At 40.1% G+C, this 21,607-nt stretch overlaps 1 protein-coding gene across 3 annotated transcripts; it reads left to right on the top strand.

The window, feature by feature from the left end:
- Window positions 1-2,292: 2,292 nt before the first annotated feature.
- On the top strand, window positions 2,293-21,539 carry LOC148903920 (SLIT-ROBO Rho GTPase-activating protein 3-like). Of its 3 annotated transcripts, none has more exons than XM_089010988.1 (23): window positions 2,293-2,434; window positions 4,618-4,789; window positions 4,876-5,038; window positions 5,837-5,899; window positions 6,013-6,186; window positions 6,659-6,787; window positions 7,163-7,384; window positions 7,463-7,564; window positions 7,951-8,136; window positions 8,223-8,307; window positions 9,162-9,189; window positions 9,928-9,955; window positions 10,498-10,558; window positions 10,802-10,879; window positions 11,551-11,679; window positions 12,747-12,852; window positions 13,122-13,349; window positions 14,865-14,920; window positions 15,072-15,243; window positions 15,412-15,510; window positions 16,424-16,531; window positions 16,969-17,071; window positions 18,783-21,539. In XM_089010988.1, the coding sequence occupies exons 1-23, from the start codon at window positions 2,365-2,367 to the stop codon at window positions 19,005-19,007; spliced, it is 2,787 nt and encodes a 928-aa protein (XP_088867114.1). In that variant the 5' UTR covers window positions 2,293-2,364; the 3' UTR covers window positions 19,008-21,539. The 3 variants fall into 3 exon arrangements, with proteins under 3 accessions (XP_088867114.1, XP_088867105.1, XP_088867096.1); XM_089010979.1 differs by lacking the exon at window positions 9,928-9,955 and adding an exon at window positions 9,449-9,545 and having other exon boundaries at window positions 18,849-21,539; XM_089010970.1 differs by lacking the exon at window positions 9,928-9,955 and adding an exon at window positions 9,449-9,545.
- Window positions 21,540-21,607: the final 68 nt, after the last annotated feature.

The following is a 21,607-nucleotide window of genomic DNA, read 5'->3' as shown; positions in this document are numbered from 1 at the left end:
CTGGTCGTGTGAGTTACACTGGTATTGCAGTTACAAATTCACAGCAAGGCCTGCCAGAACACCACCTTTTTTTCCACCGCATGATTGTTTTATCAGAAGACGCCAAGTGCCTCTAGCATACACATTTGTAACAATCTAATCACATTAATACATTTGATAATCAGCATCACTGATAAGTAGGTTGGGTTTTGATTTCAATGGTTTGTTTTTGACATGCTAATAAATACTTTGTAAATGTTATTTCTACTACAACGTCAAATGGTATACTGCATGTGGCACCGTATATTGCATTTTGTATAGTATTGATAGGCCCTACAAGGTGATAGTGGATTATCTCATGGAGATGACTTGCTGTCAAATGACAAAGAACTGTTTTGTTATTTCAGTGTCTTCATTTCAACCATGAAAGAAAATAGAGCAATAAGAATCAGGCCATATTACCCGCACCCCCCAGCCCAAATCACACAACTATGTGTTACAAATATGCTAAGCACTCGTCTCCCCGGACTGCCTATTCATGATATATTTATTTAGTTATAAATTAACCATTAACATGCTAATTTCTATTATTCATGTATCTTAGTCTATCCATTAAATACATTTTCAAATACTTTCAAAACAGATATTTAGGTTTTATTTCATCCCTGTTGACATGGTAGACTTTGAGAGTACAGTCACGTAGATAGATTTGTAGAATAATACGATGTGGATGGAATATGTCCCACATCTCGACGACGTATATACAGTTTGTAAAGAAAGATGACGTGCGTGATCAGGAGGATCGCGCATTTTGGCCGCAGGAAGAACCGTTCGTAATGTACACAAGTCGACGAACTGTAAAGTACTGTATTGCGAAAACTGCTGTTGAAAACTAACATTACCAGTTGAAAAACCTGATGGGATTGCCGAGTGAGAGGAAGATGTGGCGAAACCAAATGTTCACACACAACAGAGAAAACCGCGAGCCATGTTAGAAAAGAAAAGAGAACTAACTCCTCAATAGTTTCAAATCGCATGGCAGGGTGAGTAACGGAGCCAGATAGACTGTTTTTTGTTTGTTTTTTTTGCTTGTTATATACAAAACGGAAGTTAGATTCACTACAGTTTGTTGTGACGGTGACATCAACTGGATTACATTTTAGACCGACTTTTAATTGAAATGCAATGGTGTTCTCAGACGTCTAGAGCAAAACGGAACAGGTAAACGTCCCATGCAATCATGCAAACAAATTCAGATCTTAAATTTCACGGAATCTCATCGACAAACAATAATGATATTATGAATTAAGATTTTACATTACACGGAGCTGACGTGCTCATCTCTCGATAAAAACGTCACAAACAATAATGATATTACGAATTAAGATTTTAAATTACACGGAGCTGACGTGAAACGAAGCTCGTCGTTCCAAGGGTTAACTCGTTTGCACTCGCTATCCCACAATTTCTGACTTTGAATCATTTAAAGGCCTCAATAACTTACCAGATATGAAATGAGCACCGCTGTGTGAAATAGCTCGCAGCCACTGACTCCTTCCGTGTTTCTAATTTGGCCTATTTCCTCCAGGAATTGAGTCGTTTTTAACGCATTTCCTTTCTGATTCATACAAACGCCAACAAATCACGATGATATTGTTTGAAATTATTCAAGACCTATTACAACTTGACGCAAAAAACACCTTCGTACACGTCACACAAGAACCACATAACACCATACCGCATACATTTTCAAGTGTAGAAATTAGTCGCCATCCATTTCAAAATTTCGTTTTTTTTTCCTGTGATTTTTACCTTCGTGGACATCCCCGACCTTGAGGCACCGAATGTCCTTGTTACTGTTGTTACTCATCACCTCTCATCCTTCCATCCCCCTCTGCTGTTCCACTCCTCCCCGTCATCACCCTCCTCATCACAGTGTTAGCACTGTCCATTCTTTGACGTGGCCCCCATCAGACTGTCCGTCCTACTAAATCTCCCTTCTTCGGTGTCACTATCCCTTTTGCCCTCCCCTGGCCTCATTTGTCCACTCTCTCATTTTCCCATTGCACTCGCCATAAATCTACCTCTCTTTCTCCCAGATGTCTTCTTCCATCCATGCATATCCTCTAAACATGATCCTTTCCCTCTCCCACATTCAGAACAGTCTACAAATGGATCTGCCTGACGTCCCTGGCGAGTGCGGCCGATTGACGCCGATGCAGCTTTCCTGCATGAGGCACTAGGTCAATCAAGGTGTGAGAAGTGGAAGGTCACAAACAACTGGGGCAAAAGCTGGAAGGATAAAGGGGAGGCAACTGGAACGTTTAAGGAACACACCAAGCTTGGGAGAAGAGAAAACCATCAAGCATCAAGTGGGTGGCAAAGATGATGACATCACATGGAAAACTGAGGAGGGAGAAGGGGAGTCTGGCTGAATATGAATCTCAGATGAAAGGTGAGCCACCAACCATGCGTGCAAACTTGCGTTGTGTTATATGCACACACCAGACACGTGGCTGTCTCATGATTTAAGTGTAGTTGCTCGACCTACTATTGTGAATTACAAACCGTTTCTATACAGTCACTACAAGAGAGTATCTGGCTTCCTCTCTGTGGGTTTATATAGACAGCACCAACACAGAATTAAAAGGACAGCCATTCATCCATTTTTTATGATGCTTTCTCGATTGAGGTCACCAAAGAGCTATTGGGTTTTTCGGTTGACAGTCAAATCACCGGGCACGTATAGACGACAATTTGCAGCCCAATTTTTTGGGGGGGCGACAGAGTACACAAAATATAAAAAACTGGGAACCAATGAAGTTCATAAGCCAAGGTTATCACTGTATAATCTAATATATCGATGAAAAGGTTTCTTCAGCCGTCATCTGTACACTGATGACAGTGAGGTTAAAATCTTGGCTTGAGACAGTTTGAAAGGGGAGTAAAAAAAACACATTTTGTAAAACAGCAATACCCTTCACTAAATCCCCATGGTGTTTTATATAATATATATAAAACAGAGACATACAACCATCCAGGCTCAAATGCTCACACATACACACACGCGCACACACACACACACACACACACACACACACACACACACACACACACACACACACACACACACACACATTATATATATATTTTTTTTTATTGTAGTTTTTTTAAACCACATTACCTGTGGTTGGGAAATACTTGTGTTGAAGCCCCCGATGAGCCATGTCAAAAAGTCTCAATTGGAATAACCCCTCAGCCTCGTAAGGTATCCTGGAGTTGAAGACAAACCATTATTCAATTCTGACAGCACACACATTGCAGCTAATAGTGTGTCTTCATATACTGTATGTGTGTGCATGCATGCGTAAAGTTACAAGCGAGGTTTTGGAAGAGTGCATGCCAAGGCGTGCCGGCGATACTGTACTACATGGATGTATTTATAGTCATTATTAGCCACGCTGTCTCTTCACATCCTAGTCAGGACCTGGGCTGTGTGCGCCCAAAATGAAGGGAAAAGAGGGGTGAGAGATGATAAGGCTGGGAGAGACAGAGATGAAGAATGATTCATAGACAGTTTTGATATGAGACTATGATGACTTTATTGGCCTTAAAGCTCATGCGCAGTACTGGGCCATACTGAGTTCACGCACCCATGTGCATTTATTTATTTATTTATTTATTTATTGGTGTTATGATGAGTTACATGAGTCAGACATAAATTGTAACCATGTCTCACCTTCTCTTGAGAAAATGATAAAATTACCAAATTGAATGAGTTCACTTTCATGGAAGCCATTTTTTATGTCTATTGATAAAATGGAGAAACAACTCAGTGTTCCTATTTTCATCAAGTCAGCATCATTGCGAATAATTTGATTTTTGAATGCTGGATTTGTTGACAAATGTCATTCTTGTTTTTTTATTATAAAAGTTCTAAAATAAGAAATGAAATACGGATGCTCCCCGATTTACGAACATTCGAGCTACGAATAATGGTACATGTGAACATTTTTGTGGGTACAGTATGTTGAAAAATGTTCGGACAGAGATGCTGTGCTTGCTTGCGATTGACTGCGTACTGTGCTTTATGCAGACACACACACACACAGACACATTGGAGGTTTCAAGGGCTGGATGTTTATGCGACGGACACCAAGGCTGACCAATCAGTGCCAGTCTATGCTGAAATGTTGCCAATGAGTTCAGGCCCCTATCCGCCGAGCTCACGTACGATTGGCTGTATAGTCTCTATACACATACTCTACACCGTAGAGGAATTCCCTCTTCCCTGTTGACGTTCCAGTAGGACGCCACGCATAACAAAAAGTAATGGCTGCTGCCACATAATTCAGTAATTACGTGCCAGTAATGGCTTACTGAAGTACCCAAGTACTGTATATATGTCGTTGTACTACAGTGGGTGCGAATTTATTTTACGAGTGTTAGAGCGTCTGTGTTTCATACTTCCCCATTCAATGTTTGACTTAAACATACATTCTATACAAAATATAGCACTGAAGCAACTGACAAATAAATTCACCTGATGAACGACCGCTCGGAACGTATCTCGTTCGTAAGGTGGGGAGCGTCTGTACTACTAACATAACAGCATTGTTTTCTCCCTCTCTGTCACAGACTTGCGAGCACAACTGACTGACCAGATCAAGATTTTGGACTGCCAGGTAGAGGTGAAACAGCAGCAACTTTCAGATCTTTCCGAGTTTCTCCGCAGACGCGGTGACATTGAGGCAGAGTACGCACGTGCCCTTGATAAACTCACCGAGAGGTTCACACACAAGACAAAGAAGTGAGAAACCGACATCTCATTTTATATGACTGCATTATCTGTAATGCACCTTTCGCATTAAGTAAGGATGATCCACTTTTCCGCAGGAAGGAGCAGTGGGGTCAGTCGGTGTGTCAAGTCTGGTCTGTTTTGCTGACTCAGACTCGTTTGGAAAGTCGTGAGCACTCAACGTTGGGTGACACCTGCTGCAATGCACTCACGCAGCGGTTAGCGCACAGTACAGAGGACGCACACCGGCTCCACAAACGGGTGAGTGGGACACAGAACTGTTTGCTAATTTTTTCTCATTCAAATATTTCAAGTAGAAATGAAACAGTTTACGGATAAATCATAATAGCATTCGAAATCTTGATTTGCCCTCCAAATTTCAATTACTGCGAATAGCATATTGAGTGCAATGTATTGTGGTTGTTGCCAATTCCAGCAACTTGTTTTCCAAAGTGTGCCAAGCAGCCATTTTAGAACTTTTTCTGGTGATATGGGTGACATTTGAAGATTCATACTTCTTCCTCAGATCAAGGAATTTTTCACCCTTCATTGTCCACACTGTCAGGCCAATGCGTGCAAGGTTCAACTTACAGAATTGATCATAAAAAAAATATATCATTAAAAAAACTGAAAAAGAGACTCCACAGAGAAAGGCTGTGTGGACTCATACCTGCACCAGACGGAAAGTGGGGGATTAGCCTTGACGTGCAGGTTCTTGACTTCTGCACTGGAGAAGCAGACAGAATTTGATGTTGAGCCTTAACAACTAGATAAAAGTGCTTGAGTTGACACAAGTCCTAAAAAAACTTGAAATTATCCATCCATCCATTTTCTGATCCGCTTAGTCACAAGGGTTGCCGGGAGGTGCTGGAGCCAATCCCAGCTGTCTTCGGGCAATAAGCAGGAGACACCCTGAACTGGTTGCCCTTTTTCAATTTCCGAATAAATTCGGGAAAGGCAGTGAATGAATAGCCCCTTAATCAGCAAATTAACATAGTTCCTTTTGCAATATATATATATATAGAGAGAGAATACAATCAATGTTCTTTCTGCCAACAGAGCAAAGAGGTTGGAATCCAGATGCAGGATGAATTGCTTAAAGTCACGACCGAGCTGCAGACGGTGAGCATATTACATTGACGTTCTTCATATTAAAAATGCAAAATAACGTCGTTTGCGGAGGAAACTGACACTGATCACGTGCGCTGCGTGTGACACGGCTCGTGCCGATGAAGGCTTTGAAGACGTACAATCAGTACCACACTGACTGCCTGACAGCTGAGGGCAAACTGAAGGAGGCTGAACGATTGGAAGAGAGACACACTGGCAAGTCTGCTGAACTCGGCCTCAGCCAATCGGGAGGGCAGAGGCGCAGCTTCGTCAAGAAGATGGAGAGATTAATGGAGAAGGTAAATCACACGTGTTCGATCGGTACGTCATCTATTGAAGTGAAGGGAAAGACATGCTTATGTGATGCCTTTACGTAGATGGACGGATATTGACCTGATGTTTGCTTCTAAATGGACGGAAAATAAGTTGAGATAGTGGGCTCTATATTTGTGCGCAGTGCAAGCGCACGGTTGTACGACTTCAGTGGTTTCGAATATTTTCACCGACATTAAAAATCATGATATTCCAGCCGTAACGCTCATGCTCAGATTCAACGTCGTCAAATGTTGGGCTCTGTACATGTTTGCGAATGGACTTACATGTTTACTAAATGTAGTGTGTGCAATTAAACGGATACTGTATCGTTCGTTTTGATATGAATGGAAATACATCTATGGATTTGTTCAATACACTAGTAGACAAATAAATGTCAGGATTTTACAATGGCCTACCAGTGTAAATATATTTTTTTGTGTGTGTGTGTGCATGCAGAGGCACGGCCGAGTGCAGGAGACGCAGCTCAAGTGTACAAAAGCTCGAAATGACTATCTGCTCAATCTCGCTGCAGCCAATGCGGCCATGAACAAGTACTACCTGCAAGATGTCAGCACTCTCATTGACGTAAGAAAGAAACATTTCAGCACCTCCTTCATACCCTTTCAACTAGAATATAGATATTATTCATTTCCATTTTAAATTGCCCAGAGGGAAAAAATATAAAAGTGACACTTATTGTTAAACTCAGTCCTCCGGCCCATTTTTCAATGGTAATATATTTTCAATCTGAGCCGAAAATTGAAAATGAAAAATATGTAATTCCTTCAATTATTAGTAATGCGTTTTACTTTTGATTGCCAAATCAAAATGGACAGAACAAATGACCGAAATTTCCCTCTCACGCATTATCAGCGTCATTCATTTATTCTCACCCTTTCCTCTTTCCCTCCTATGCTTTATTGCTGCCCCCACACACACACACACACATCCTCCGGGCAGTGTTGCGACCTGGGTTTCCATCCATCTGTGGAGAGGGTAATGAAATGCTACCTGGCTAGTCGATGGCGCATCCAAAAGACCGAGGAGGCGGGGCTTAAGCAATTGGAGGCGGCGGTAACGTCGCTGGACCAGGGTGGTGATAGAGATGCACTGCTGCAGCAGCATGACTCCGCCTTCTGCCTTCCTTTTCGGTTTAACTACCATCCACATGAGGGTGACCAGGTATAGCGGAAATAGTTTCTGCTGAATTGTGATGAAACCCGAATGTGGCTCTTATTTGGTTGCTGATTTATATTCCAGGTGTGTGAGGTGAGCGCGGAGAGTCAGGTTAGGTATGAGATGGAGACCAGATTTCAACAACTTCAGTCTCGACTCGCTGCTGTCACTCTGGAGACAGAAGAAGTAAGATGACTTTCAGTCTAGCGTGCTTTTCGCAGGGGCCCAAACACAATTAGCAAAACCCACCTATTTAAATTTATAACAGCCTTTAATAGTCTCACAATGGGGAAATTTGCAGTATTACTTCTTTACCTTGGAGAAAATACATAACAAGCGTTTATTCATTTTACAAGTGAATGGAGTTGTTCGTAAGGACCTTCTATAAGGAAAATGTTTTAAAATCTGTCATTCACTGAAGGTACACCTTATAATGCCTTATACACTGGAAAATATTGTGCGTTAATGAATCTCAAGTCAACTGATTATAGCTAATATTTCTATTTATCTGCACTGTGTGACAAAAAGGTGAAAAACATTTCCCTGATAATCTGTATCTGGTGCGATCTCAGGTCAGTAAAACCCTCAAAGCGACGCTCACAGCCCTGCTGGACTCCATGTGTGATAGCGACTGCAACGCAACCCCCGACGTGCCCAGCACCCTATTACACGAGCCCGCTGGAGTAGGATCCACGCCGAAACTTACCATCGCCAAGCGTCGAGCAAATCAGCAAGAGACAGAGACCTACTACTTTGCAGTGAGTTATGACAAAATATGTATAAAATACGAAAATGTCAGAGGTGACGTGAAAGAGCAAACGTACTGTACTTTCTTTTCCCGTAGAAAGTCAAGGAGTTTCTCACCAGCAGTTCTCTGACTTTCAAACTTCAAGCCAAACACGATCTACTCCACAATGCCATCCAGAAAGGTATGCCCTTAACCTCTTCGTGCACCCTGCAACCCACAGGTGTCAAAGTCAAGGTCCGGGGGCCAAATCTGGCCCGCCACATCATTTTATTCGGTCCGCGAAAGCAAATCAAGCTTGAGAAAATTTGAAATTGTCCAATGTAACCACAATAACAGTCATGATTTTTTACTTCTTCTTTTCCTTTCGGCTTTTTCCTCCTGGGGTCGCCACAGCATAAAACTTTTTATTCATTAATTTGCTGTACGCTCTGTATGTAATATGTGGAGGGGATTGAACATTCTAATGGCTTGCCCAAATTCATCATGGCCCCTAAGGGGAAACTAACTACCCGCGGCAAAAAAAATTAGTTAGACATGATAAACTGTCCGTTGTTGTGACCGCTGTCTCGGAATGGGTTAAACAGTGAAGCCACCAAATTAAGCCCCAAAGAGGGACTTGTGGAGCAATCCTGTCATCGACAACCAAGGTTATCGGTGTTGCTTGATTGGGGTGTTGTGTATTCCTTTGAAATTGACGGAGCTGTTTACTAAAAGCACTTGTCCTCATTTGTTACGCTTTTATTAGCGTCACCTCGGTGAGGTTCTTTGATCTATTGTGTTGTGATCTACGGTTATCAAAATTTTGAGTTTGTGATAACTGGTAACATTCAGATGTGGCATCACCAAAAAAAAGTTAAAAAAGGCTGAAGACATCAACTTGCTAAAGTTGATGGGGGTGAGCAATTTTGGAAGTTCCACTGTGTACAACAGTAGTATCTCAAAAACTGGTCACTTTTGAAATTTGTGAAAGATAAATTTGGTGATTTTGCGTATGTGTGTTTGTGTTTATGGTTATTTATTTGCTTTTTCTTTCAGCTGAGGCCGTCAACACAGACCCCTCCAGGTATCTATAAAATGTAAACATAGTATGACTGAATGAGATAGGGCGAAATCGAGAGTGGAGAGCAGTAAAGACAGAGTTGCTTTCAACATTGCCATTTTGAGCCTTTCTCGATTACATAACAGGTCAATTCTTTTTATTTTTTTGGAATGGGCACCGCTGAAATCAAGTGTGACTAATAGCACGCATTTAGCGAGCCTCACTGCAGCCTCTTTGGATACCCACAAACAAAATGCCATAATGCGTTTTATGTACTTCCCAGAGCTCATTGCACTCGCTCGGTGCGACTTCGCAAGTCCAGACCCATATCCCAATTTTGCCACATACTCTTCAGCACCGACATACTCTCCTACATACAGGTAACGATCACGCAATCTCCCAAATCCAAAAGTGCATCTTTCATATTATGATTTGCTTTTGTGAAACTTGGCTTTGCTTTTCTGAGGAACTGACATGGAATATTTTACGCCCGTGTGTGTGTTTGGGTGCGTGTGGTCTTGCTGATAACTTATTTATTTATGTCCTTTCAATCCATTTCCCACTTTTATCCGTTCCCCTTCTTCCAAAAAGGATTAAAATACACTCCAGTCTCTCTTGCCTCCTCTCTCGATTCTACAACTTAACATGTGCACTTTTGCGCTATTCCTTTGCAATCTTTCCTCCTCTTACTTTTTTTTGTCAATATGCTTTCTTACCTTACCTTTTCTTTTTCTGTTCACTGCTGTGCTTTGCGTGGTGTAGAAGAAGAAGAAGAATGTCTCGTACGCAGGTACCAAACTCTGTTGCTTCTCATAAGAAGCAAGAAATACAAAGTCATTTTGTCACCTTTGAACAAATTGACAGGTGGCGTTTTATACTAAAAATGCTGTAAGGGGTGATCGTTCATCCCATAGCTATTTTCTTTCCTTTTATCTTAACAAAACAACCTCCAAAAATATTTCTCAATACAACAGCTAAATTAGGATTCCCGACTCCTTTAGAAGAAATATACAGTATATAAACATCATTTTACATTGCACCTTCAAGATGATAAATTAACTTAAGATGGGAAACAAAAGTTAGTGTTGATATGACTTGCAATGCCATTGATGCGTGTTTTCCACCTAAGCAACAAAAAGTACCAAGATGCCATCATTTCATGATTGACTTTCTGGAGCTTTTCAACCTTCACATTCTGTTTATTTATTTTCCATTCACGTCGAATATGAATTTGCATCCCCCTTCTCCTTCCGACAAGGGCTGTTATTTTATAATGTCTTCTTTTCTCTGTGTCCTATTTTTTCTGACTCTGAAATCCTCTTTCCTCTGCAGAGCTCGGGCCAGCAGATCCCTGTGGTGGTTGAAAGCTGCATCCGCTTCATAAACCTTCACGGTGAGACAATTTGCATAACTGGCCATAAACCATGCTGGGAGAGCTTCTGGGGACTTGAAAACAAACGGGTGTAGTCATCATGATGTCAGCCCACTATTTTCTCTATTTCTACCTGCATTAGAAGTCAGTCATATATATTTGACTCCCAGTGGGATCATACTTTATTTTAGAACCAAATTCTTATGGTGAACCTTAACGCACAAGTAAAAACAATAAAATTGTGTGTGTTCGTTTTTGTTTCAGGTCTCCACCATGAAGGAATATTCCGAGTTCCTGGGTCACAAAGAGAAGTGAATTTGATCAAAGATGCTTTTGAGAGAGGTAAATCTGTATTTTCCAATACAAACAAATTCATTTTACTGCGTGTAATGCCACGTTTTGAAGCAAGATCACACTCAAAAAAATGAACTAGTTCATTAGATTTTGTTTTGTTTTGGTGTGTTTGTTCCTTTTTGCTACTAACCTCATAATGCATAAACAGACCTTAAAACAGCAACCGACCTGCGACCCGTTTCTCGACAACCAATACAGATTTCCAGCTAGAGATAACCACAAGCTCTTTTTTTGCCCCTTCAAGCTACAATCATGCTTTTTTATTGTAATGGTTGTGGCCTGGGTTGCCAAATATGGTACTATATGTTGTGCACTAGAAGGCGCTTCAGGGTATAAGGCCCCGCTTCGATTAATATTCTCTTTTGAAACTGTTCTCATAAATAGAATAAATAAAGTGCATTGGATAACAGTTAAAATAGTGCTTTGGTTGTGTTATGCATCCACAGGATGGAGCTATGCAAAATGGAATACAATACAACTTTATTTAAATAAAACATTTACCAAAAAACAAATGTCACGACTGCAATATACATGACGTTCAGTTCCAGGTCCCTTCCTGTCCAAAATAAGAAGGTCCTTTTGGTGGCTCTCTATTTCTGAATTATTCACTGAACCTGCCTTTATACACATTTTACATATGCCAATATCTGTATATCCAGGAGAAGACCCTCTCTCAGACAGTGAGTGTGACCTGGATTCAGTGGCTGGGGTCTTGAAGCTTTATTTCAGAGGCCTCGAGCCTCCCCTCTTCCCTTATGAGAGCTACTTGGAACTGCTGGAGTGTGTCCGTAAGTGTCCTTTTGATTCTATATTCTTCATTTGCAAATACTGATTCAATATTGTTGCTATTTTTTTAGCCCCTGAAATTTCACACGCTTGATGTTAACCCCCTTATTTGACAGGTACTGGTACCAAAGTCGCAAGTTAATTGTGTCGACAATCCTCCAATTTGGCACTGTGGGAACAGCTCCTGGCGACTCATTATCACGAGTGCCGCAGGTCCAAATCCTATAAATAGTAATGAAGCGACTATGATACCTCATTACAGTAATTTAGTTACTATATTTTTTCAAATGGGGATTTTACATTTGATGGGAACAAAAGCTAAAGCAATAGAAAGCTTTCAAATTGATAAAAGTACTTTGACAGCATTATTCTTGTACTATTTAAAATTTGTATTGTGGTACATTTTCAAAGGATTGTTAAAAGCTGACAAAAACAAATGTCCATCTGTCGGTTCTTGACAAAATACGCCAAAAATTAAAATAAAAAAAACTTCTGAGTGAACATAAATGAAAGAGGACAAAAAATGACAAGTCGCCTTTAAAAGTGAAATGACATCATTTTTTTTTCTTTGTTCTCTGTGTTTTTTTTTCAAGATGAACAATTATTTACAGAATAATAGACTTCAACCTGTACTTGTTACATATTTTAATGCATTTGTATGCTTTAGAAAAAAATAATCAAGTGTTTTGCTTCTTTTCACAAAACCTTGTTGGTTTTTCCTGCTATTTTGACAAATGGGTCACTGTCCAAAGCATTTTCTTCTCATCCAAAGAGGGTGACTGCAGCAAATTGAAGTTGATTTTATTTGACTTGGATTGGATTGGATTGAATTTACCTTTATTCATCTCGCAGTGGAGAAATTTACATTTCGCAGTAGCAAAGTGATGAAAGGAAAAGGAAAGGAAAGAAAGAAGTACAAAAATAAAATACAGGAGCTGCTGGAAAGGTAGTCACTCTCGTGGTGCCATCTTGAAGTCAAAAGAACAAAAAACTAAATAACAAATAATATGACAACAAAAAGACACAGAGACCTACATTGTTCTTTCCTCTTACTCCCATTTTCATTCAGAAATTGAAGGGATGGTGGAGAAGGCGGCACAGATCAAATCGATTGTCTCACCCTTCCCACGACCTCTCATCATCATAATGCGATACTTGTTCGCATTCCTCAATCAGTGAGTAAACACTTGAGAGGGGTTTAAAATAAATTGTACGATTTTGTTCAGAAAATATCATTATTGGTACTGTAGAGTTATTATATCCAAGATTTTTTATGCATTTCCACAAAAATACATGTACCTCAACATCTGTTTCGTAAAAACAAACTTGCATTAAAATCTTTTTTTTTTTTTTGGGGGGGGGGTGGCAAAATATCTTTGCGGATGTCTGTTTATTTTTGCCGCCTATTTTGGGAGCACCGCTTCATTTGTGCGTGTCTTCACAGCGTGACACAGTACAGTGACGAGAACATGATGCAGCCCTACAACCTGGCCGTCTGCTTCGGCCCGAGCCTGCTGAGAGGGGTTGATTCGGATGATGCCGTTGCTCGGCAGCCACAGGTCAATGACCTTGTCAAAACCATGATCCTTCAACACGATGTCATATTTCCCGGCCAGTCTGAATTGCCGGGCCCCATTTATGAGAAGCACATGACCCTTGAGCAGGAATATTGGTAAGGGATATCATAGAAATGGGATTTAAAATGTGTTTGTTAATTCCTTGAGATTGCCTTTTTTTCCTTATTACTATATACGATTTGTCTGATGTGAGTGACAGAATATAATATTCAGTTAGAGATGAGGTATGTAAAGCAGTGCCATTCTTTAGCTTATCCGCCGGCTTATTCAGTCAAGTTGATGCCGCATCAAAGACATTTCTTGGCAGCCTTATGCCAGCAATTTTCAATTTTTGTGAGGGAGGGGGAAAAACAGTCATTCACAATATTGCCATTCTATTTTGACACTCTTTGTCATTGTCGTCGACCAATAGATTTGCAGTCAATCCATGCACCAAACATGCCGCTTGTTTGCAGATGGCTGAATTTTTCAATATTTGACATCCAGAAATAAATATGACTTTTGATTTAAAACACAGCATCCAGTGTACCGTGCAGTCCGTTCAGTAAATAAGATCCATGGATTTGAATATTTGTAAAAGCCACTTTCAATTGTAAAATGAAAAATGTGGACTATTCTCTTTTGACCAATAAACAGCAGAGCCGTCAACCCACACCCGTGTCAATGCATTGATAGCATAGGAAAAAAATAATTATCCAAATAGCTGGCTTTCAATTTTTTTTATGGACTGTGGTTAGAATAGTGGACAGGCGGTCATTTTATTAGGTATAGGGTGCATGAAAAGGTTAAAATTCATAAGTTAGAACAGTGTTTGATATAGCGTCTGCCCGGTGGCCCGGGGTGTACAACTTTCAAAATGTCTCAGCCCGATGGCCGACAACTTCTTCAAGAAAAATAAAAGTGATTTTTTTTTTCAAATGAAACGTTTGTTTTATTTAATAAAGCAAAAGCCACAAACAAAACGCTACAAGCCACGCGGACTCCTCTTTTTCAGCGGCTTTCAAAACTCTTACAGTACACTTTTCGGTCAGGGGTACACTTTTCGGTCAGGGTCTAGTCCGAAGCAGACTTCTGATTGGTTGCCGGTGCCGCGTATGGGAATTGCCAAACGAACGTTCGCTTTGAGCAGACAACACAACGCAAACATTGCATTGTGCACCATGACGACAAACGACAACTGGAGCAAAATCTTCAGCAAGGGATATTTACCATAAATTAGGCAAGGGAGCATTTATGGTAGGTACTTCCTTAATTTAAAAAAAACCTTTTATACTTCGCAACAATGTTTTTTTTTTTTTTTTTTTGCGATTAGACATCTTTTTGTGTTTTAAGTTGTGAAAAATGGGGCAGGCAACTTTATGGCCGGGCCGGAGTCGTTTCAGAGTTGTCTGCGCGGGTGTCCGCTAACTTTTTATCATGAGTTTCAGACACTGGTTAGAAGGGTAACATTTTAATTTATTTTCAAAGAGATCTGTCATCTATATAATGTAGCAGACATTTTTCAAAATGATGTGAAAAGAAATCTGATATCACGCAAAAGTCGGCCTGGGAGTGAGATTGTATAGCCAGAAGAGGAAAATCCCCTAATTCATCTTTTGGTTTATCTGCAGTGAACCAATCACAGAGGAAGGAGATGGAGAGGCTGAACATCTACCAAGTGAGGATGGTGAGAACAGACACACTGCTGTATGCTCACAAAGTTACAGATATGCTGATAAAAAGCAACTCCACACGGTCCTTTTTGAAATTAAGTTTTTTTTAAAATATGACCATAAATGAAAAGGATTGTGTATGATTTTTTTTCCCATGTGTTGCAGAGTGGGAGGCCGTGGCAATGTTCGACTATGTGGCAAGGTCACCGGCAGAGCTGTCGTTCAAGCAGGGAGAGCTCCTCACTCTTCATAGCAAGGCATCTTCTGATTGGTGGAGGGGTGAAGCAGCAGGGGTCAAAGGTCTCATCCCACACAAGTACATCAGTGTCTTGGAAGGGTGAGCATGCACACTTTGGAACCAAGACCACATGATGTGTTTGTTTCGATTACTAATTTAGCACCAAAAAAAAGACATCAGAAATGAAAAGACAATGAATATTTGTCCCTTTTTACATTAGAACTTTGTATTGTCAAGGTTGCCTATGTTTCTTTTCTCCTCGTGCAGGTCCGAAAGAGGGAAAAGAGACGAAGGAGGCGGTGTCAGCGGCGGCGGCAGCACTGGAAATTTGTCAACAGATGATCCTCATACAGAAAACACTGTTCGGTAAAACACAAACACACATACACACACACGCACACACACACACGCACACACATTCACGTTCTGTAACACTCAAGAAATAATCACTACTTTTGTATTAGGAAATTGTTTTTTTTTTTTTAAATAAAGGGACATTTGATTTGTGAAACGCAGATTTTTTTTGGTACAGTGTGTACTTTTTTGTTTTCAATATTCATTACTTCCCAAACTCACAATTCATTTTAACAATGTGCAAAAAATTGTGTGCATTATACGTACAGTAAGGTCTCCATATGTGAATTTAAATTTTCAACCGTTCTGCAATAACACCAACATCAGAAAATATTTGATGCACTTTGGTCTGGTACAAAAAAAAATATATATAATACATTATGGGAAAAAGTACTTTATTTGATAAATAATATACACTTGCATGTATTACTATCGCCATATAATAAAGTAATGTAGGCTCTATTAGAAATTATCATTTTGTTCTTACAGAAATTCTGTTACTTTTGAGCCTAACACAAATTAATATTCATCATTTTGTCCATAATCACAATCAATGCAAATATCAGAATCAGAATCATCTTTATTGCCAAGTATGTAGAACACACAAGGAATTTGTTTCCGGTAGAACACGCTGCACTAGTATCATCATCAAAAAATTGCTAAGTGGCACTATACAGTTCATTTGGGCGACTGTTGAAGGAGTTCAAAGAGTTCAAAGAGTTAATGGCTTGGGGGAAGAAGCTGTTTAAATGTCTGCTGGATTTGGTGCACATGGATCGGTAGCGCCTGCCTGAGGGGAGTAGCTGGAAAAGGTGGTGGGCAGGGTGCGGAGGGTCCAGTAGGATTTTCCGCGCCCTAGTTTATTTGATAAATAATATTCTGCTTCAACCAAAATTAAATCGTTCTTTTGTGTGCTTTTCGACAGAATGCGGGTGAACAGCGATGGTGCTTCGTTGCCCGGGCGACAACGGGGGAGTGATGGAAGCCCTGGTCAAAAGCCACCAGCCTCCTCGGCTGCACGTCACTTGCCAGTGTAAGTCGAATCTACAACTCTAAATCATTCATGCCTAATTATAAAACTTCCAAACTGAAATTATATTTTAGCTAACAAACAGCAATTGCACAATAGATCATCATATTTCCATTAAGATTTTCAGAGTTCACACAATTACTGGCCCAAAGGCCAATGACAAAATGAGTTTTCCAAATAATGTATAAGTCACACCACATTATAAGGCGCTACAGGAGAGGCTGGGGTTACGCACAACTTCTATAAGGTGGGGGGAATTGAGTCGGTGGCTGGTGACAGTAGTTGCGAGACCTTTTGTGGCTCAATATTTTACTTCAGGTATAATGCGCACCTGCGTATAAGGCGCAGGGTCATCTTTTTGAAGAAAATCAAGGCTTTTGGGTGTGCCTTATACATCATACAATACGGTAAATAAAGGAAAAACTGTGTTTCTGTCTCAGGTCTCAGGAGCGAAGACACACACTAGACACTGTGAGACAGGCGGGGTTCAAACCTGTGGACAGACCTGCCTTTGTTCAGACAGACAGGACATCGGTTGACAAGGTTAGTCGCTCATTTGAGCCCATTGCTTGTTTTTCCTGAGTCGAAAATATTTTATTTGTATTTTCGTCATGACATGATTCGATTCTTGCAGTGTGCAAGTCCTCGAGAGTGAGTAGGGCGGGGCCAATGATTTTTTTTTCCGCTGGGAAAAATATGGTCCCTCTCTTAGCACACACTTTAATTACTGCTGCAGCGCTGCTCAAAATCGCCTGCGGGGTCGTCAACTCATGCTAAGAATGTGAAATGATTCATTGAAAAATCACCAATGCAGTTTAAAAGATAAATCCATTGTAAAGGAGGTCCCGATGCCCCCTGATGTGAAAGACTTATTTTGCTAAAATCCAGGAGTAAAAATTCCGGGATAAAAAAATCGTTTAGGGCAGGGGTCGGAACCTTTTTGACTAAGAGAGCCATAAAAGTAAAATATTTAGAAATGTTTTTCAGAGAGAGCCACACACGCCGCACGCACGCACACACTCAACACACACACACAACCACACGCACGCGTGGCCACTTTTCAACAAACTGTCAGGATGTATTATTTAAAATAACTTTGTGACCACCATTAGCATGAATGGTTTTCCGTTCCTCGTGGTTGGGAAAAATCCAGTCAAACGATCGGAATGAAAGTCAATTTGCCGGGTCCATACGCGAAGTTACTGCTAGCTAGCCTGCACACGGCTCATTAGCTTCCACACTTGCTTTCTGCTGTCTCTCGCAGAAGTATATTGATGCTAACGTTAGCATGGGGCTTGTCAAATTGCCACTGACATTTGACTGTTTCATTCATGGTGGTTTCATTGCATTCAACCTGAAGTGTACGATACTCGTCACCTTTATTCGTCTGGCTTATTCAAAGAGGGCCGTTTACCTGTTTCGACATCAACGGCTACCATCCAATCAAAAATGCTCATTGAACATCACCTTAGGTCAGTATTATCCAATCAAAATTGGATAAAACTGCCGCCCAAACAGGAAACAAACAGTGAAAAAGCGAGATTATGGATTTAGTTTTATCGGCGAGCCAGATGTAATCATCAAAAGAGCCATATATGGCTTGCGAGCCATAGGTTCCTGACACCTGGTTTAGGGGAATGGACGTAAAAAGTTTAAAACAGATTCTTATGTTACAGACAGTGTATTTTCGGTGTTCAAATAGGACATAAAAAGGTTCCCCCAATACACGTATCATCACACACAAAGCCCTCCTTGACGAGTAGAATCCACTGTCACAACTAAATAATAATAATAATAATAATAATAATAATAATAATAATAATAATAATAATAATAATAATACATTTCATTTATCTGCACCTTTCAAAACTCTCAAGAGGATGACCGCTGTTTTTATCACTGGCCGTTTCCAAAAGAGTGATACCACTCGCATGCGCCTCTAACTTGAACCATAAATACTTTCCACTCTGACACTGGAGGGAAGGGCTGTCCTGTCTGGCTTCTGCACATGATCTGATAAAGCCTGCTAAGATAAGAGGCAAAATGTTTGCCAAGACAACTCCAAACAATCGAGACAGTCCCCTGGAGGATTCTATCCATATCGTTTATCAATCAGTGCAGCTGTTCTCCTTCAGGCTGTACTTAGTGCAGAATGTAAAGCAAGTAGAAGACAAGACTTTGTCATCTTAAATGTAATACTCCATTTCCTGTCTTGATCCCATTCTGGCCCCGCCCCCTCCTCCACCACTCACAGGAGATGATCAGTCGCCAGATGAACTCTGTGTTTAAGGAACTCTTGTCTCGACAACCTCCCATGCAGGCGCCGACACTTGCAGCCGTTGCTCCCCCTGCTCCCCTTCCTTCTTCTTCCTCATCCTCATCCTCCTCCTCTTCCTCCCCGCTCCCTCAAGTTGCCCCCACTGGCAGAAAAGGGGGCTTTGGTATCCGAGGCCGGGCCCTTTTCCGCCCGGTGGAGTGAGGTAACCTAAAACTGGATGGATGATTGAAAGTTTCGATTTAAAACTTGAGAAGGAATACGGTGTCATGCATTCTGGGAAAATCTTGATTTCTTTTTAGGATAAATGTATATATTTACATCTGTGCCATTTCATAGTGCCACACGGTGCTGTTTTGCAGTATGTCTTTGTGTGCTTTTTCAGCAACTTTTGCTCTTTTTTTCCAAATGTTTTAAGCCGATTTGGGTCTCCCTTTTTTGAAAACAAGGGATGTGTTCTGTCTGTTTTGAAGGAATACTGGGGCCACGCTGATGAGGGAAAAAAAAAACGGTGACATGACAAAAAAGAAGCTTGAAATTTTATCAGAAAAAAAGTGACATTTGAGTATACAGCCTGCACTAATCAATAATTGTTTACAAATCGACAGAGGTAGACTACACTAAATTATTTTTTACAGTTATTTCTAATCTCCCCTTGTTTTACTCTCAAGCAGATCAAGTTTTCATAATCCTGGTAGCAGTGATAATGATGCTCATAACAATAATAATGAAATACACGTAATATGTTTATTTAAAAAAAAAAAATTGTCATCGTTAAATTCCGATTCATGGCACAAGCTTTTAAAGGGCAATTTTGAAAACAAACCTGATGTGCTAGAATATTCTTAAAATCAGCTTTAAAAATATGTTTTAGGAAACAAAAAGTCATCCGATTAAAATTTGCTGTTGACAAGCATTATTTATAAATGGAAAATGAAACTTTATTCATATAAAATGCTGAGCCTTTGTCATATATTGGAAAGAACAGTAAATGAACTTTTTTTCAATATAGCAAGGAATTTTATTTTTGTAATATGTATATTTCTCATAAATCACTTTATTCTCTAAATATTGCTTATTTAACTGTAAATCATTGACTCTATTGTCATAACAGTATTTTGTTTACCTTTCAAGTATGACCCTCACAATCCTTTATTTTCAGTGATGTGAATAGGCCTGTCACGATAACAACATTTTGGAGACAACATATTTTGCCAAAAATTATCACTATAAACAATAGTGTTGTCATGCCTTTTGATTTCATTGATATGGTGACGATGTAAGAACTAATGGGATTACATCATTCAGAAATATTGTTTATCCAAATTTATAAATATCTATCTCGAATAGTGCATAAAATAGCCATTAAATACTGTACTACAAAGACAGCAATGCGCATGGTTGCGCCTGCTAGCAATTAACGCTACTTAACTATTATCAGCATAACCATACACTGCTGCGGCTCATTAATAAATAAGTAATAGTCACATATTCCAATTAAGAGACATTTTCACAGATTCCAACCAAACAGATTACATGGATTTCAGAAGCCATTCCATCGTATTGTTTATACAGTATCTGTGTGTGTGCATGTGCTAAATTACACAGTGACTGACTAGCAGGTTGACTAACATAGGCAACAAAGAAGCGCATGCGAATGTTCATCACATATGGAAAATTGACAAATTTTGTCGACTCCTAAAAAATCCTATCCCGTCTATCCTCATCTTGCGATAAATTGATATTGAACATTATCGTGACGGGCCTTGATGTAAAACAAATTGGTCGAAATGCTCCGCGTCATCAAAAGACCGCTCTCTGGTGGCAGCTTTCATTTCTGTTCATTCTTGAAGGAAAAAAAGACGGCCAATCTACGGTTTGAGTCACGAGTGCCTCTGTGTTATTTTTAAAATGTAACGTTCTCTTTATTTCAAGTCTTTTTACAATGTATGACATGGAAAGGTGTTTCCATTGATATTGCTGTTTGTAGTTACGGTATGTCACAATATGAGATAGCATGCAGTGATTTGACAAACGTGTAATGGAATTTAAAAAAAAAACATTCCCTTTCATATGTGATACATGGCCGACAAGTCAAAAACTCAGGGTTTTGCAAAGTTAAGACTGGCTAACTCAGGTTTGCCTTTGAAAGAATTAAGTGGCTTTTCTTGGCTTCCTTCAAGTTGCGCAAAGAGCCAAAACTGCCCTCGTATCAGGGGAGAACTCATGTGACTTCTTCTGGCTTTAACTGTGACTGACTATGGCATCAAAGTTTAGCAGAATCACTCCGAACTACACTTGCACACACACACACACACACACACACACACACACACACACACACACACACACACACACACACACACACACACGCACACGCGCACACACACGCACACACACACGCACACACACGCACACACACACACGCACATACGAAAACACGCACGCACACACACACACACATCGAGGCGTCTCCTGAGAACACGACCAAGAGGTTGATAACGTATTCCACACATTTGAGATTGTTTGACATGTATTGCATTCCTCTTCTGTTGTGTTTTCATTGAAACATAAATGTACTGTAATGCAGTTTCTTTGTTTTGCAAAACCAAGGTACCACTTTGTTCAAAATTGATGTTTGATAATGTCACTAGATTTGAAGTGTAAAAATGACAGTATATATGTGGTAAAAGAAACAAGGATCAAAATAAAAAATGAAACGGTGATGACTTTTAAGGTGTTGTCAGTGTATTCAATGAAGATATTTATACAGTGAGACTGGACTATTCCTTTTTTCATTAAAT

Source organism: Hippocampus bargibanti, linkage group LG01 (assembly GCF_051943395.1).
Source record: "Hippocampus bargibanti isolate YZ-2025 linkage group LG01, ASM5194339v1, whole genome shotgun sequence".
NCBI lineage: Eukaryota > Metazoa > Chordata > Actinopteri > Syngnathiformes > Syngnathidae > Hippocampus > Hippocampus bargibanti.
The sequence above is the reverse complement of the archived record's forward strand: the minus strand, read 5'-3'. Positions and strand labels throughout refer to the sequence as shown.

Bases quoted from the DNA above. Each gene is read 5' to 3' on its own strand.
- LOC148903920 (XM_089010970.1), top strand. From the start codon at position 2,365: ATGATGACATCACATGGAAAACTGAGGAGGGAGAAGGGGAGTCTGGCT. The intron at 13,350-14,864 runs GTAAGGGATATC...GTTTATCTGCAG, and splicing joins ACCCTTGAGCAGGAATATTG to TGAACCAATCACAGAGGAAG. The intron at 14,921-15,071 runs GTGAGAACAGAC...CATGTGTTGCAG, and splicing joins ACATCTACCAAGTGAGGATG to AGTGGGAGGCCGTGGCAATG.